The following is a 14,052-nucleotide window of genomic DNA, read 5'->3' on the forward strand; positions in this document are numbered from 1 at the left end:
TTTTTACAAATATTCTTTTAGTATAATATTAATGTTTGATATTATAAAAATATATAAAGAATCATTTGAAGACAAACAACAAGACAAATTGCAGTAACTCTTTTTTTTGTATTCTAATATATCTCACAAACTTCCAAATATCCAGTTTTCTTTCTTCTTTTTTATCATAGAAAAAAATAATTATTAATGAATAAGAAGAATATGATAATAAAAGAAAATGCTTTTCACAAAAATACAACAAATAAACAAAGTGAAAGCTACTCTGTCAAACTATATCCTCAATGGATATCTATTATTATTTTTTATTCCATTTTACATCAATATTTATCCAATAAATTCCTTTTATAGGTTTGAGAGATCTCTTAAATTTTCTTCTTATAAATAATTATTTTTCCAATCTCATATTTTAGTTATTTTCTTAAATGAAAAACCCCACAATTTCATTTTCAAAAAAAAAAAAAAAAAATTACAATATATCTCTGTCACTTTCCCTATCTTATCCTTTTCATTTATAATTCCAAATAGAAGTTAAATTTTGAAGTGTATTTCATAACTATTTAGTTCGTTACCAATCACTTTCTTTCATTATATATATATATATATATGTATTATTTTTAAAACCTTGGCCACATTTTAAAATAAAGTTTTTATAAAATCCATGCCATGATAGATTCTAAAGTATATATTTATAAAAAGAAGAAGATTAATAAACTACTACGAATAAAATATAATATCATTATCAAACAAGCTATAAATAACTAATCCATAGACTCCAAAGTATGAAACTGAATCGTTTTGGAATATTGATTAACAATATATATTTTATTTCCAACATTTATGTAATTTTTTTTATTAAAAATTGGTAGAAGAAATAAGATGATTATAAATATAACTAGATGGGATAACTTATTTTATTTGTGAGTAATTAAAAATTTTGTTTTAAGCACTTTCTTTAAAATTGGTTTAAAATTTAAACTCGGTTTATAAGTGTTTATATACATAATTTTCTCAAATTTTGGTTACGCTTTAAAATGAATTATTTTTCAATCTTATTTTTAAAAGAGACATTTTCAAAAGTTAGAAAAAGCATTTTAATATTTTTTTTTTTTTCAAATTCGAACACTTTAAAAGTTAATCCAAGCACGTTCTTTGTCCACTTTGATTTGTCATTTTTTGTGATTCCTCATTTTAAAATTACTATCAAACATGTATTAAAAATTTTGAAATTTAAAAACAAGACAGAGGGTTCACGTAACTGATATAAAAACAATCATTATAAATTTATATTTATATAAGGTTGTTTCAAAACAAAAAAAAATAAAAATAACAAATTTTACGAAATATTTATAACGTATACCAAATTCTAACCTAATAGAATCCAAAATTTCGTAAATATTTTAACTTTTTTCTATTTTTAAAAGTGTTTCTAAAAAAATATATTTTTCTTAAGAAGGAAGAGGCATGCAATATTAAATTAAACCATTTTAGATTTTATTCCATATAATCCTCTAGACTTTTTTTTTCCCTATATTAATTGTTTTTCTTTGGCAAACTTTTTATTTTGAATTCTATGGTGTTTTTTTCTTTATGAATCTTATTTATTTATTTTTTTTTTTTTGGAAGGAGGGGACAAAAGAAGATCAAACTGTCAATAGTTCATTTTCTTGACAGCTTTTTACCTAAATTTATTGCAAATAGGTGACAAAAATTGAAAACAACCAATAAAAAGAATAATAATAATAAAAAAGGTGAGTGCTTTGTAGGTCCTATACTCATTCAAATAAAATAAAATAAATAAATAAAACAATAAAAAAAAAAGAAAAAGGCTTGGAAAATGCCTTTTACTAGACAACAAAGGCCAAATATGAGTTCAATATTAAGAAAAATAAATCAAATCTTATGTATAGTTTAAAATTCTATTTATTTCTTAATTACACTTTTCCAAATTGTTCTTTATTCTACCCTCCAAATTCAATTTTATGTATGGATCTTATTCTCCAATAAAATATCGATGGCATAGGAATAGACGTTACAAAAATGCTACTAATATAATGTAATACTAAATTAAATTAGGGTTAACGATATTGATATGATCTCCATCTTTAAAAATGAAAAGGTTACTCTCGATATTTTGTAAGTTTTTTACTTATAAAAAAGGACAAAAGAGATATTAATGGGTAAAAGAACTCGTGGTAATACTTACAAATTTGTTATGAGAATAAATATTTACAAATATGACCATTTCTTACCTTGGATACCATTTATATATCGAATTTGTATAATTGATAAAATATATTATACATATAGCTAATATAAATAATATCATTTGACACATATCGAGATTTAAGCATGCCAAAAAACATGCCATTTCTTTTATCATTTATATATAAATGTATATAATTAATATTCCTAATATGAACTTTTGCACACTAATCTATTAATATTTTTTATCATAGATAAAATAAATCACTAATATATTTACAAACGTTTATTTATATGTTTGGTTGGGTGTGATTTTGAAATTATTAAAATTAGTTTTATGTACGTCGTCATGTTTAAAACACGCACTTAATCACTAAAACATAATTTGATATTTAATTTTACATTGTAAATGCATTCTTTTGGGATTATCAAAATTAATTTTGAATAATTGAAAATATGTTTTTCTTATAGTGATTCTAACTAATCCGAAATCATTTAAACATGCTCTACTAACATTAATCGAGTTATATGTATTACTAATAGTTAGATTTATCTTTCCTTAAAAAGTACAATAAGGTAAGAGGTAAGAGATTTATTATTTCATCCTTTAAAGTAAAGGTCAGAAGAAGAATTAACCTAATACATAGAGATGAAATAGAAGCTAAGAAAGAGTAGGGACCAAATTGAAAAGACAGAAACTATTAGGGACTAAAAACTACACACACACAAAACATTATTAGCAATTTATCTTTTTTAAAACTAGAGGTTCATTTCACTAGAAGCTAAGAAAGTTACTAACTAAGATCCAAAAACACATTAAGACATATATATATATATATATAAAATAAGAAGAAGAAAAAGACAAAAACAAAAGAAAAGGAACTGGCTTTTCCCTCAACTTTTCCCTTGTCATTCCATTGAGAGAGTAAAATTAAAAAAGAAAAAGAAACAAAAGAGTCACTTCTATTTTCCTCATCACCACAAGAAAAAACTCTTTTAGCATAGAGAAAGAGGCAATAATACTAAGGAAAGAAGAGAGGAAGAATAAATATATTATAAATAATTAATAATTAAGATTGTTGTTGTTGAAGAGAAGCTGAAAAAACTTCAAGTGTTTTCATATCAGCTCTATAATTATTCTGTGTGAATTGGAGAAGCATGGACCATGTAAAATCTGGATATATTCTTGGGTTCTCATTGTCCACCAACTCCATTGGTGGCTTTACCACTTTATCATTTCTTGGACATAAAAAAAATGCTAAAGATTTCCTTGTTCTCTTGCTGTTCACCACTGCTCTATGCAAGCAACTCTTGTATCTTCCATTTGATAGTGCCTTTTTTTCCCCACAAAAACAACAAAACCATCATTAGTATGTGTATATATACGTACGAACCAAGGCATATGTTATCAGAGTTGGTTTAAGAAAGTTTGTAGGTCCTACGATTAGAAAACTCGACTTTATCTTTTATCAAGTCAAAGTGTGTATAGGTTCTCTAATTGTTAATATTATTCTTATGAATACGTTTTTTTAAAAAAACAAAGATGTCAAACTTTTAGAAGTGATTAATTGACAATTCAGTTTTGAAATTGTTAACTAAAAATTACTTTTAAACCTATCATATTTTTAGAAGTTAATTCTATATCATCAATTTGAAAAAGCATCGTGGAGAGTGATTTTAATCGTTTTAAACTTAGGTAAGTTAAGAGAGTAGATTTTTTAAAGGTAAAATTGGAAAAGAAAAAGAAAAAAGTTAAGAGTATATTTTGATGATGATGGGGGTGGTTTGTTTGATTACCATGAAAGTGTCACCAATATTGACAACAAAAGCATCAAAATTAGGGGCAATGAGTCTCCATTGGTTGTCTACAAAAACTTGTAAGCCACCAACTTGGTCTTGGTGAAGAATGGTCAAAGAAGTTGGGTCACAATGAGGGCCTGTCCCTAAGGTGAGATGTGGCTTTTGACATGGTGGATAAAAATTCAATCTCATTATTGAATCATTGTCTTTGAAGAAGTTCTTGAAGTACTCTCCTTCTACTCCAAGGCTTTTCCCCAATAGCTCCATTATCCCCAAAGATAGTCCACTCATTGCTTCACAGTACTCTTGATAAACCCTACTGTTGTTTAAACCAGAACAATATTATTACTACATATATTATACAACATACGTTTGAAATAAACAAAAATTACTGTATAACCAAATGGAAAATATTATATTAAAAAGTCATTCCAAAGAGAACGGTTAGAGAAAGGAAGAAGTACCCAAAGTTGGCAAATCGGTCACCGAGTTTGGTGCGAAGGTAATGAAAAACATGGTCATCCAAGGATTCGTCAGCAGAGAATCGAAACGAAAGAGTTTCTTTCCAAGGTAGCTTAGAAGAGAATCGACCAGTGAAACTACTGGCATAACCACAATGTTCGCCAACTTTTCTTTGAGCCCTTTGTTTTTCACAAAGCGGCAATTCAAAGAATTCATTCATGTATTTGTGAGCATCTGCTATGAGTTTTAAGTCAACTCCATGGTTCACCACAAGAAAAAATCCATGTTTCTCACAAGCCTCACCGACGTGTCGGACGGCTTCTCGAACTGAATCTTTATCTCCGGATAAAAATCCGGACAAGTCGATTAATGGGACCTCCATCTCTGGACACCCCGCCTCGCTTGGCTTCTCCTCATCTGGCCATATGAATTGCTTTGGAATCTTATGTTGGTGTCGTAGAACCGATGCATCGAACACTAATGGAACGCCGTCGTTATTGGCGGCCTCTTTAGCCATGGATGATGTTACTACATGCATGCATGGTTATTAGAGAGAAAAAGAAATTAGAAAAGAGGGTGACAAAAGAAAAGCCATGGGGAGGTTCTGAATTTATGTGTGAGCAAACATGTTGAGAAAAATAAAAGTTTTGATTTTACAAAACAAGGGGCTTCATCATGTTAAAAATTGCCAAAAGGGTCTTCTAGCTAGCTCCCAATTGGCAAATTTAATTTCTTCTTCTTTAAATAAATTAAGTTATTTTATTTTATTTTTGTTTGGGCAGTGACAACATTACATGGAGTGTGTGTAGTGTGTCTTCTTTATAATATTGACAGGAAAGCGATTCCCAATGGAATTTTGGCATTTCATGGGGTGATCAAATAATGTCCCCCCTATCAATTCAAATCTCTCTTTTATTATTATTTTCTTTTACCCTCTCTTGTTTTACTTTTTGATTTATTATGTCATATATATGTCTTATAAAATTCAAACCTCACAATAACTTTGTACCAATGTAACTTTTTTGTACCTAAACTCTTTGACCTCATTTTCCTATTCAATTCTTTTCTTATAATAGAACCAAATTTATTTTAAATATCATTCTGACCTTATAAACTGGTAATTACATATTGTTTTTAAACTATTTATATAACTAAATTTTCATACATATCTTCACTTTCTTATCTCTTTTGTTTAGTTATATATTCATGAAAGTAAAATTCCACTTGCTTGAAGTTACGTGGGTCAAATAATGAAAATAGTACTATTTGTTTGATATGTTTTTAGTACAATGAGTGAGTCGTTATGTATATATGGAGATTTGATAATGATACATTTGATTGTATTTGGTATATATTTTTCTCCATCATGCACTTTTCATATCTTGATATACTTGAAATAATTATGTGTTTTATGCAAATAAATATGGTAATAACTTTGTCATTCTTTCACTTGTTTATATACTAATAATAAATTTTATACACTTTTGACTTTTAAACTCTTTTACAGCGTTGGTAAATTTTGGTTGATATTTTATTGGTGTATTGGATTGATATAGTGTTGATAAATTTCATAGTAATGCACTTCTAATTGAGTTTATATATATACTTTATAACAATACACTTAAATTAATGCTCCTGTTGCTGGCTGCTCTCCCTCTCTTTCCCCCAAATTACTTGCACCTACTCCACACCAATTGATCTTAAGTTTTTGTCATATTTACAACATATTAAATATAGGTGGCACAACATATTCAAAATGCTTTTCATTGTAAAAGGGTGTATTTTTAAAGGTTCGGTTTAAGCTATTTACGAAGAAATGGTTTTTAGATGTTAATTAAGTAATTGGAAACCCAAAACCATATATAATAATTGGGAAATGGCAAAAGCTTTTTGTTGGTTTGTTGAAAGCTTGATCATTTGGCTAATACATAAACAATAAAAACAGTAAGAAGGGTTCTAAAAATAGAAACATGAACAAAAAAAAGGGTTCTTAATAAATAAACTTATTTTCTAAAAATAGAAAAAAATTAAAACCAAAAGTGCCTACAAATTAAAACTTTATGTTGTCAGTCCACACATGTGTGCTTTACATCTAGTAATTAATTAATTACTACACTTAATTTTATGATCCATCTCTCACACATGTACTAATTTAATCTTTCTTTCTCTCTCTCTCTCAATAAGATAGACTAATTTAATCTGTCAATGTGTAATTGTTTGTTTCTTCTATCAATATCCAAGAAACTAGACAATTGTTCTACAAAGTCATAAATTATATGTACAAATCTATTTTTGTTATTTATTTCAATAATTTTACATTTTTAATTTATTACTTAATGACTCTTTTTGTAAGTTTGGAAAGGACTATCATCCATGCATGGAATGTCAAACAAACACAACTTAGTTGAAGTTCATTGGATTTTTATATCAACGTTTTATAATTTATAAAATTTATGTTTTACTGGTGTTCAAATGTTGATATATATACTCATTATTATTATTATTATTATTATATATCTCCCCTTTTTTAACACCATGAGTCTTGCATGGATGCTCATTTTGATTATATGAATTACATTTTTTTCAATTTCACTTTAATGTAAGCAAAGTATCCAACACAATATGAACAATTTTGAGATGCTATAAAAAGTTCTTAAAAAGCTATGAAATGCCTATAAAAGCTATGGATTTTTTTTTTCTTGAAGCCCATGATTAAAACTTTCGTTTGACAAATAGTTTTGTAGCTAAAAACAAATGCTACAATAGACAAACAATAATCTCGTAAAAGTATTTTCGTAGAGCTTTTTTCAAAAAATTGTATTACATTTTACAGTTTACAAAATGCTACTAAAAGTTAAGTATTTCATGACGTGTTACTAAATGTTTTAAAAAAACCTCAAACGACTTTGTAGTAAACTCTATAAAAGATCTATTGCAGCGCTTGTTTAAACCATCGTACCCATTTTTTTTCCTATAATATGAGAATAGCTCTCAATTAATATAAAATATAGTCTTGATCAATAGGTCAAATATTTGAATTCTATACACTGTGTTATTTATTTTAAAAAGCAAAAAAATTCATATTAAAGCTACATATATAACAGCCATTTGCTAGGTCTCGATTAAAAATTCAAATCTCTTCCACCCTAGGTCTCGATTAAAAATTCAAATCTCTTCCACCCTATGCCATTAAATAGTAATTCAACTAATTTATGCATATATATATATATATATATATATATATATGCATGCACGCATACTTTAAATAGTACAAAAGTACAATAAAATATCACAGTTTAGCGATGATAAACAACACGATCAACACATAGCGATAAACAATATTAATTATGAAGAGAAATTACAATTGGAAACCAATATAAATATATATATATAGAGAGAGAGGTAAATGATTAGAAAGAGACAAAGAAATACATGTATATTTGAAATGAATGAGATCTTTCCTACGGGTAGAAAATCTGCAGAAGCTTTTTCAATCCCTTTGAACGAAATCCAAAAACGATAATGAAAACAAAGGTACTGTCTATAGTGTACCTTGTCGGTTCTCTCTATTCTCAAAAATATTCATTTACAAACCTTAGTACAAACCCCCCCCTCATACTACAATCACAATATATATTCACATTATATATATATATATATATATATATCAACATCTTCCTTCTATATACAACCATCATTTTCAAATATAGTAAAATACAACAATAGTCTAATATATATCTACAATGAACTAGGATACATAGAGATTACTATTTGTGTGTATCACATATAGATTGTAATATAGAAAAGTGAACCAAAATATTTAGCTTAATGATAGACATTGATTAGACATTTGACTTCTAACTATAACAAAAAAGAAAATTAAAAGAAGAGACAATAACATGAAAATTATAGGTTTAGGATTAAAAACATGTACTATATATATAGTTGTCAATCCTTTCAAGTTGTTGTCATCTATTATTACATTTCACCTAATACTATTTATACCATAATATATAGATAAGTTGTTTCAACCAACAAATTTTGGTAAAAAGTACAGTGAATCTATAGGTGAATAATAATTGTACAAAAAAAGAAAGAAAGAAACGTTTTTCTTTGATAAGTTACTCATCGTTTTATGAAGATATTGTTGATAAGATTTTTCTACTATAGAATGTACTACAAACATGCAATCTCTTAATGGTGGTACAAAAAAATCTAAAGAAAAACCCCCTCACGTGAAGTGGTCTTCACATTTTATTCTTCTCATGAGTAAATGACACATAATTCTATGTGAATCTTGGTATATGAATTGGAAATATATATAATAACACATCTCATATCAATAATTAAAAGTAGTGTGTATGCATGTGTGTGTATGCATCAAAATTTATAGTCCCAAAAGTTCATAACAACAAACAATGAGTAGTTAAAAGTTAAGGGACTTCTCTTCCCAAATAATCTATGTATGGATGCTTGGAATCGAATAAAAATTCATGGATTTGAATTTTAATTTTACAATTTCTTTTAATGAAATGTTAGGGGTTTTAGAAAAACTCTTATCATCTCTTACTATTAATTATTATTAGTTGTCGATGACTGTACCATCACCTTTGAAAACAATTGTTGTTTCAAAGTTTACTACTTTGTTATAAAAAAAAAAAGAAGAAGAGATAAATTAGAAATTTAAACTAAAACTAAATTTCTTACATATGTTATTAAAACTAATTATTTTCCAAGCCTAGTTTCTTTCTTTGCCAAATACTAAATTTTGTTATAGAAATAACCAAATCATTGTCATTCCTGTATGGACTTGTTGTTGAAATTAATAGAGCAAATGAATTAATTTAGAAGTATAAACCACATAACAAATAAATATTTTATTTTGAAATGAATTAAAAATAAAAATTCGTCTTATACATAAAAGAATCAATACTAAAATACTAGGACGATAACACATGTACATGATAACCAAACTCATGTATAAGTAACATACACTTCAAAACCTCTCATGCATTATTGATTTCTGTACTTTTGATTTGAATATCGGCCAACACGTCAAACACTTTCTTAAGAAAGTAAGCCTAATTCAATATTAATTGATATGTTTTTTTTTTTTGGAGATAGATTGAAAGTTTGATCTTTAATCTTCTTAACGGAAAGGAGTTTACGTCATATGAAAATACATTACGGATATTTATTTACTTGAGTGTATGTCTAAAATATATATGACATGTGGGTTTGGAGTTGAGGGAAGAATGAAAAGAGAAGATTAAAGACAAAGGAATTGATTAAACTTAATTAATTGTTTTACTCATTGATATTGAAATGAAAAGCAAATTAGAATTAGAAAAGAAAGAAAGGTGACCCTTCCTTTTGGAATAAAAGCAAAAGAAAAGATATAAAATCTTAAATTTAAGGCCTAAAAATGAGGAATCTTTTTATTATTGTTATTTTGCTTGAAAGCATGATGATCATCTGATTTAATTAAACACACACTAAAACAAACTGAGTGGGTTTTCAAATCTTGGATTGATTGATTCAAAGAGTTATTATTTTTTAGGGGCAAGAAATCAGAAATGATATGGCAGAGAGTACATAAACATTATATGGTTGGATGAAATAAAATCCACAGAATTGGACAAAAAAAAGAAACATGTTGTTTCAAAAACAACAAAATCTCTGAAATAATAATATCAATTGTACATTATTACTTGATAGTGTAATCATTAATGGATCTACAACTTCATTTTTTAACCATTCAATTATTTTTGGCTTAATTATCAAGCAACCCAACATCAACTTTTGGATTATATCATTTGACCCAGCTGTCTTCTCTCTACCTCAGTCCTCTCTTCTTTTTTTTCCCCCTTTGAACTATTTATGTTCCATCCTCCACTTTTAGTTTCACCATTTTTTTCATATACCAAAATAGTTTGAACTTGTTTGAAACACATTTGATGTCTGATGTGAAATAATTAATTTTCAGATTCAAAATGGATTCACATATATAATTAGTGTCCTTTGGGGTGGTTGTGACAAATGGGCCAACAAGTTTTCTAATTTGGTAAAATGGGTTAAACTTTGTGTTGGAGGCTAAAATTCATATAGGGAAATGCACATGATCTTTGGTGATATCAACAATAATAAATTTGTTTGGAGAGGAAAGAACGTATGCAGACTGTTGTTGTTTAAGTCTGAGAGTGAAAGAAGGTGAAAACTTGAAATCAAGTTGTTTCAAATGGAGTAAATATGGATGTATATTGATAAAGGATTCTAGGTGACCTTGGGTATATGAGTTTTTCTCTTTCTTTTAAGAAGATATGATATGGTATAATGTGTGTTTAATGTTGTAATGATGAATTTTAAATGCATGTTGTGGGTGATGATTTTGTCTAGGATTCCCTTGCATTGTATAAGCACAGAGCCCATTTCAATCCTATTTTACATGTTGGGAGAGAATTTTTCTTTTATTAAAATAGTGAGAGAGAAAAACAACTAAACATAATGTCTTTTTGCTACATGAATAGTTTAGATAGTGTTGCTTACTACTTTTTGTTGAAGTTAGAGGAAGTAGGGAGAAGACTGGAGGAAGTTTTATTGAAAAGCAATTCTGAACTAAACTAATAGCCACCAAATGAAAAGGGACTTAAAATGTATGCGTTTGGCTATTGTTCGCTTAGAATAATGAGGTTTGAGTAAATAATGTTTAAATATTTTCTACTCTTTTAATTTATTCTACTTTGCTTGAGACTACTCAAAATTCTACGTTGGAGTGGTAAATATATCTTTTGTTAGAGATTAGGTTTTTAATAGTTTTTGTACGTTAAATGTATTTAATCTTTGATACTTTAATTTAAATTGTATTCTAAAGATTTTTTTAAAGAAAATAGTTTTTAGCAGAACATATATATAGCCCTAAGCCAGCCATAAAAAGAGGTGAAAAATGTGAGGTTATTGGCAACACAATGCTACCGTTAGCATGAAAAAGTAAAGGAAAACAAGTAAGAGTGATTTATGATGTACCTATGAACGTGACAACTCTATTTGATCTAAACTCTTATTCTCCATATTTCTTTGTGAAATCAATTTTTATCTTAACTCTTTCAATATTAGGAACTCTTCTAGCATGCTAAATTAACTGTCCAATTCAACTTAAACAAAGAGGGTCACACATCGCTAGCTCTAGACTATCGTCTTCGAGATCGCGTCATGCTCATATCCTAAAGTGTCTAGACTTTTCTGTCATTGGAATAACACTACTTAGGGTTGTCATAACCTAAATTAGTATTGGTAATAATAATTCACCTCTTATTTGATCAGGTTGGTTTATGGATTAGGGTTTTAAATGCTCAAATTTCTCTATGATTTTTGCTCAAAGGGATGAAGAGATCAGTGGCACATACTGAAAAAGAAAATAACATAAAATAAATAAGCAACAGTTGAATAATAATCCATCATTATCCAACAAAAGATAGGTTACTTTTTGGTTGCTCCATGATATACAATACAACCATCATTTTCCTTGGAGAGGGGTCCTTTCTCTTTAATATCAAAGATTTTGTAAAGAAATGGGCAAACTGACTGACCACCACTTTGTCCACCAAACCCTAAACCCCCAATTTCATTTCAAATATATTCATATATATGTGTATATAAATTATTATTTCATTCCACCAAAAAATAATCCTTAATTATTACAAATTCTCCCTCTTCTCATATTTTGTCTCTTTTTCCATAAATTTCAATTTTTTTAAAATTCTAATTTGGCAAACCATTTGTTCAGTGACTTGTCTAGTAATAACACAATTTGCCAAAGTCAAATACAATATTCACTTAATTGTTTTTTTCTTTTTTTTTTTTTTCCTTTTCAAATCCATTTTATCTATGAGTGTTGTTTAATGGTTGGATATGAATTTCATTGTCCCAATTATTCTCAATTTCAAATAACAACTATTGTTAAGTGGATTAGTCTCACTTGCTTTAGTTGACCTAATATCTAATCTTGAATACCACTCATTTACTTGTGCTAATTTTATACAATTATGAAAAAAGAATAGTAAAAAAGTTAGTGTTCAAAATAGTTGAATGAACTGGATTGCTATATCATACCTTATCACCATATTCCCAAATAAAGAATTTAATCAGTCTTCTATATACAAAATTGAATTTGTTGTTTAATTCATATCTTAAACATCTATAAACCTTACAAAATGTCAAATGGGTCAATGATCAAAGAAGCACTTTAATGACATTTATTTTGATTACAAATTTTTTTTATAGAGTGGAGGGGAGAGCGTAATTGGAATTTAAATAAATTAAAGAGTAGAATATTATAAAACATCAGCAATATTAGCCACAAAATTACTAGAAAATATATACTAAAAATTAATTTCTGCACTTGAAAATTTAAAATTTGAAGATTTAATTTGAGGCAAATGGAACCACTTTACTATAAAAAAAAAAGAAAGAAAGAGAAGAAAAGAAAGATGAATCAAATGTACAGTGAGATCATAATCTTTTTGCAAATAAAGAGAATGGAAAAATGTGTGTTGAAGCACTTAGATCAAATCCAATAACTTGGTATATATTTTTTTCTTTTCAATAGAGAAGATTTCCAAAAGTAAAAGGAAAGAGTTTCTATTTTGTTCCAACAGTTATACGTCCTTTCAAATGTCAATGATAAAAAATGTGTAATGGCGCACTTACTGCTTGGTGGGCACACACTACATTTACCATTCACATCACATCACAATATTCAAAGATTTTCAGAAATTATTATATGTTTTTTCATCACCAAAAGTGTACTTTTCTTGGGAAGATTATAGTTTCTGAAGTATATTTTAGCAGTGTATACTTCTATTGTTAATAGGATTTTGTTGAAAACAAACAATTATTGGTGTCTACAGTATACTAAAAGATCAGAACAGACTTAATTGAATCCTGTTTAGTATAGTGAAGTTGAACAAATCAACATTATTTCATCCATTGGTGAAGTCAAACAAAAAAACTATGAAATGAATACATTAGTGGATTTGGTTAGACCTAAGTACGAATAGATATCTTCTTTTACCTATAAGCAATTCCGATAAGTGATTCTATATGCATAAGCAAAAATCAACTTATGAACTTCAATTTAAAAATTGGACTAAGTATATATCAATTTAATCATTTCATTACTCTTGTTTGAAACTTATAATTGTATCATTAGGATCATCTATGCATTTATATTGATTTTTTTTTTCTTTTGTAAAATTGACAATTGAAAAAATCTTATACATTTGAAAATAAATGCATGGATAATTTTTAAAGATAATCATCTAATCAACATAGAAAAATTAGAAGTTTAATAAACTCAAATCATAAGTTTCACACAATATTGCTTTAGATAGAGAGTAATTTAATTCTCTCCCTAAAAAATCGATTTTGACATAATATTACCCGAAAAATAGTACTTTTAATTAGTTAAGATGAGACTTTCAACCTGTTAAATGTCATATCAGATAAAAGCACCACCATTGCTGTATAGGAGACATTTTAAAAGTTAACTCCTTCAGTGAAAAAAGAAAACAATTTGAAAAAACATGCATA

General features: G+C 27.4%; 1 protein-coding gene across 1 annotated transcript; it reads right to left on the reverse strand.

Annotated features, from left to right (window-relative positions):
• Nucleotides 1-3,042: 3,042 nt before the first annotated feature.
• LOC101212803 (gibberellin 20 oxidase 1-D) lies at nucleotides 3,043-5,073 on the reverse strand. The gene is made up of 3 exons (XM_004143598.3): nucleotides 4,467-5,073; nucleotides 4,000-4,321; nucleotides 3,043-3,536 (listed from the first exon to the last, which is right to left on the reverse strand). The coding sequence occupies exons 1-3, from the start codon at nucleotides 5,000-5,002 to the stop codon at nucleotides 3,273-3,275; spliced, it is 1,122 nt and encodes a 373-aa protein (XP_004143646.1). The 5' UTR covers nucleotides 5,003-5,073; the 3' UTR covers nucleotides 3,043-3,272.
• Between the last annotated feature and the right edge of the window lie 8,979 nt (nucleotides 5,074-14,052).

The sequence above is a fragment of the Cucumis sativus genome, chromosome 5 (genome assembly GCF_000004075.3).
Source record: "Cucumis sativus cultivar 9930 chromosome 5, Cucumber_9930_V3, whole genome shotgun sequence".
Classification (NCBI taxonomy): domain Eukaryota; kingdom Viridiplantae; phylum Streptophyta; class Magnoliopsida; order Cucurbitales; family Cucurbitaceae; genus Cucumis; species Cucumis sativus.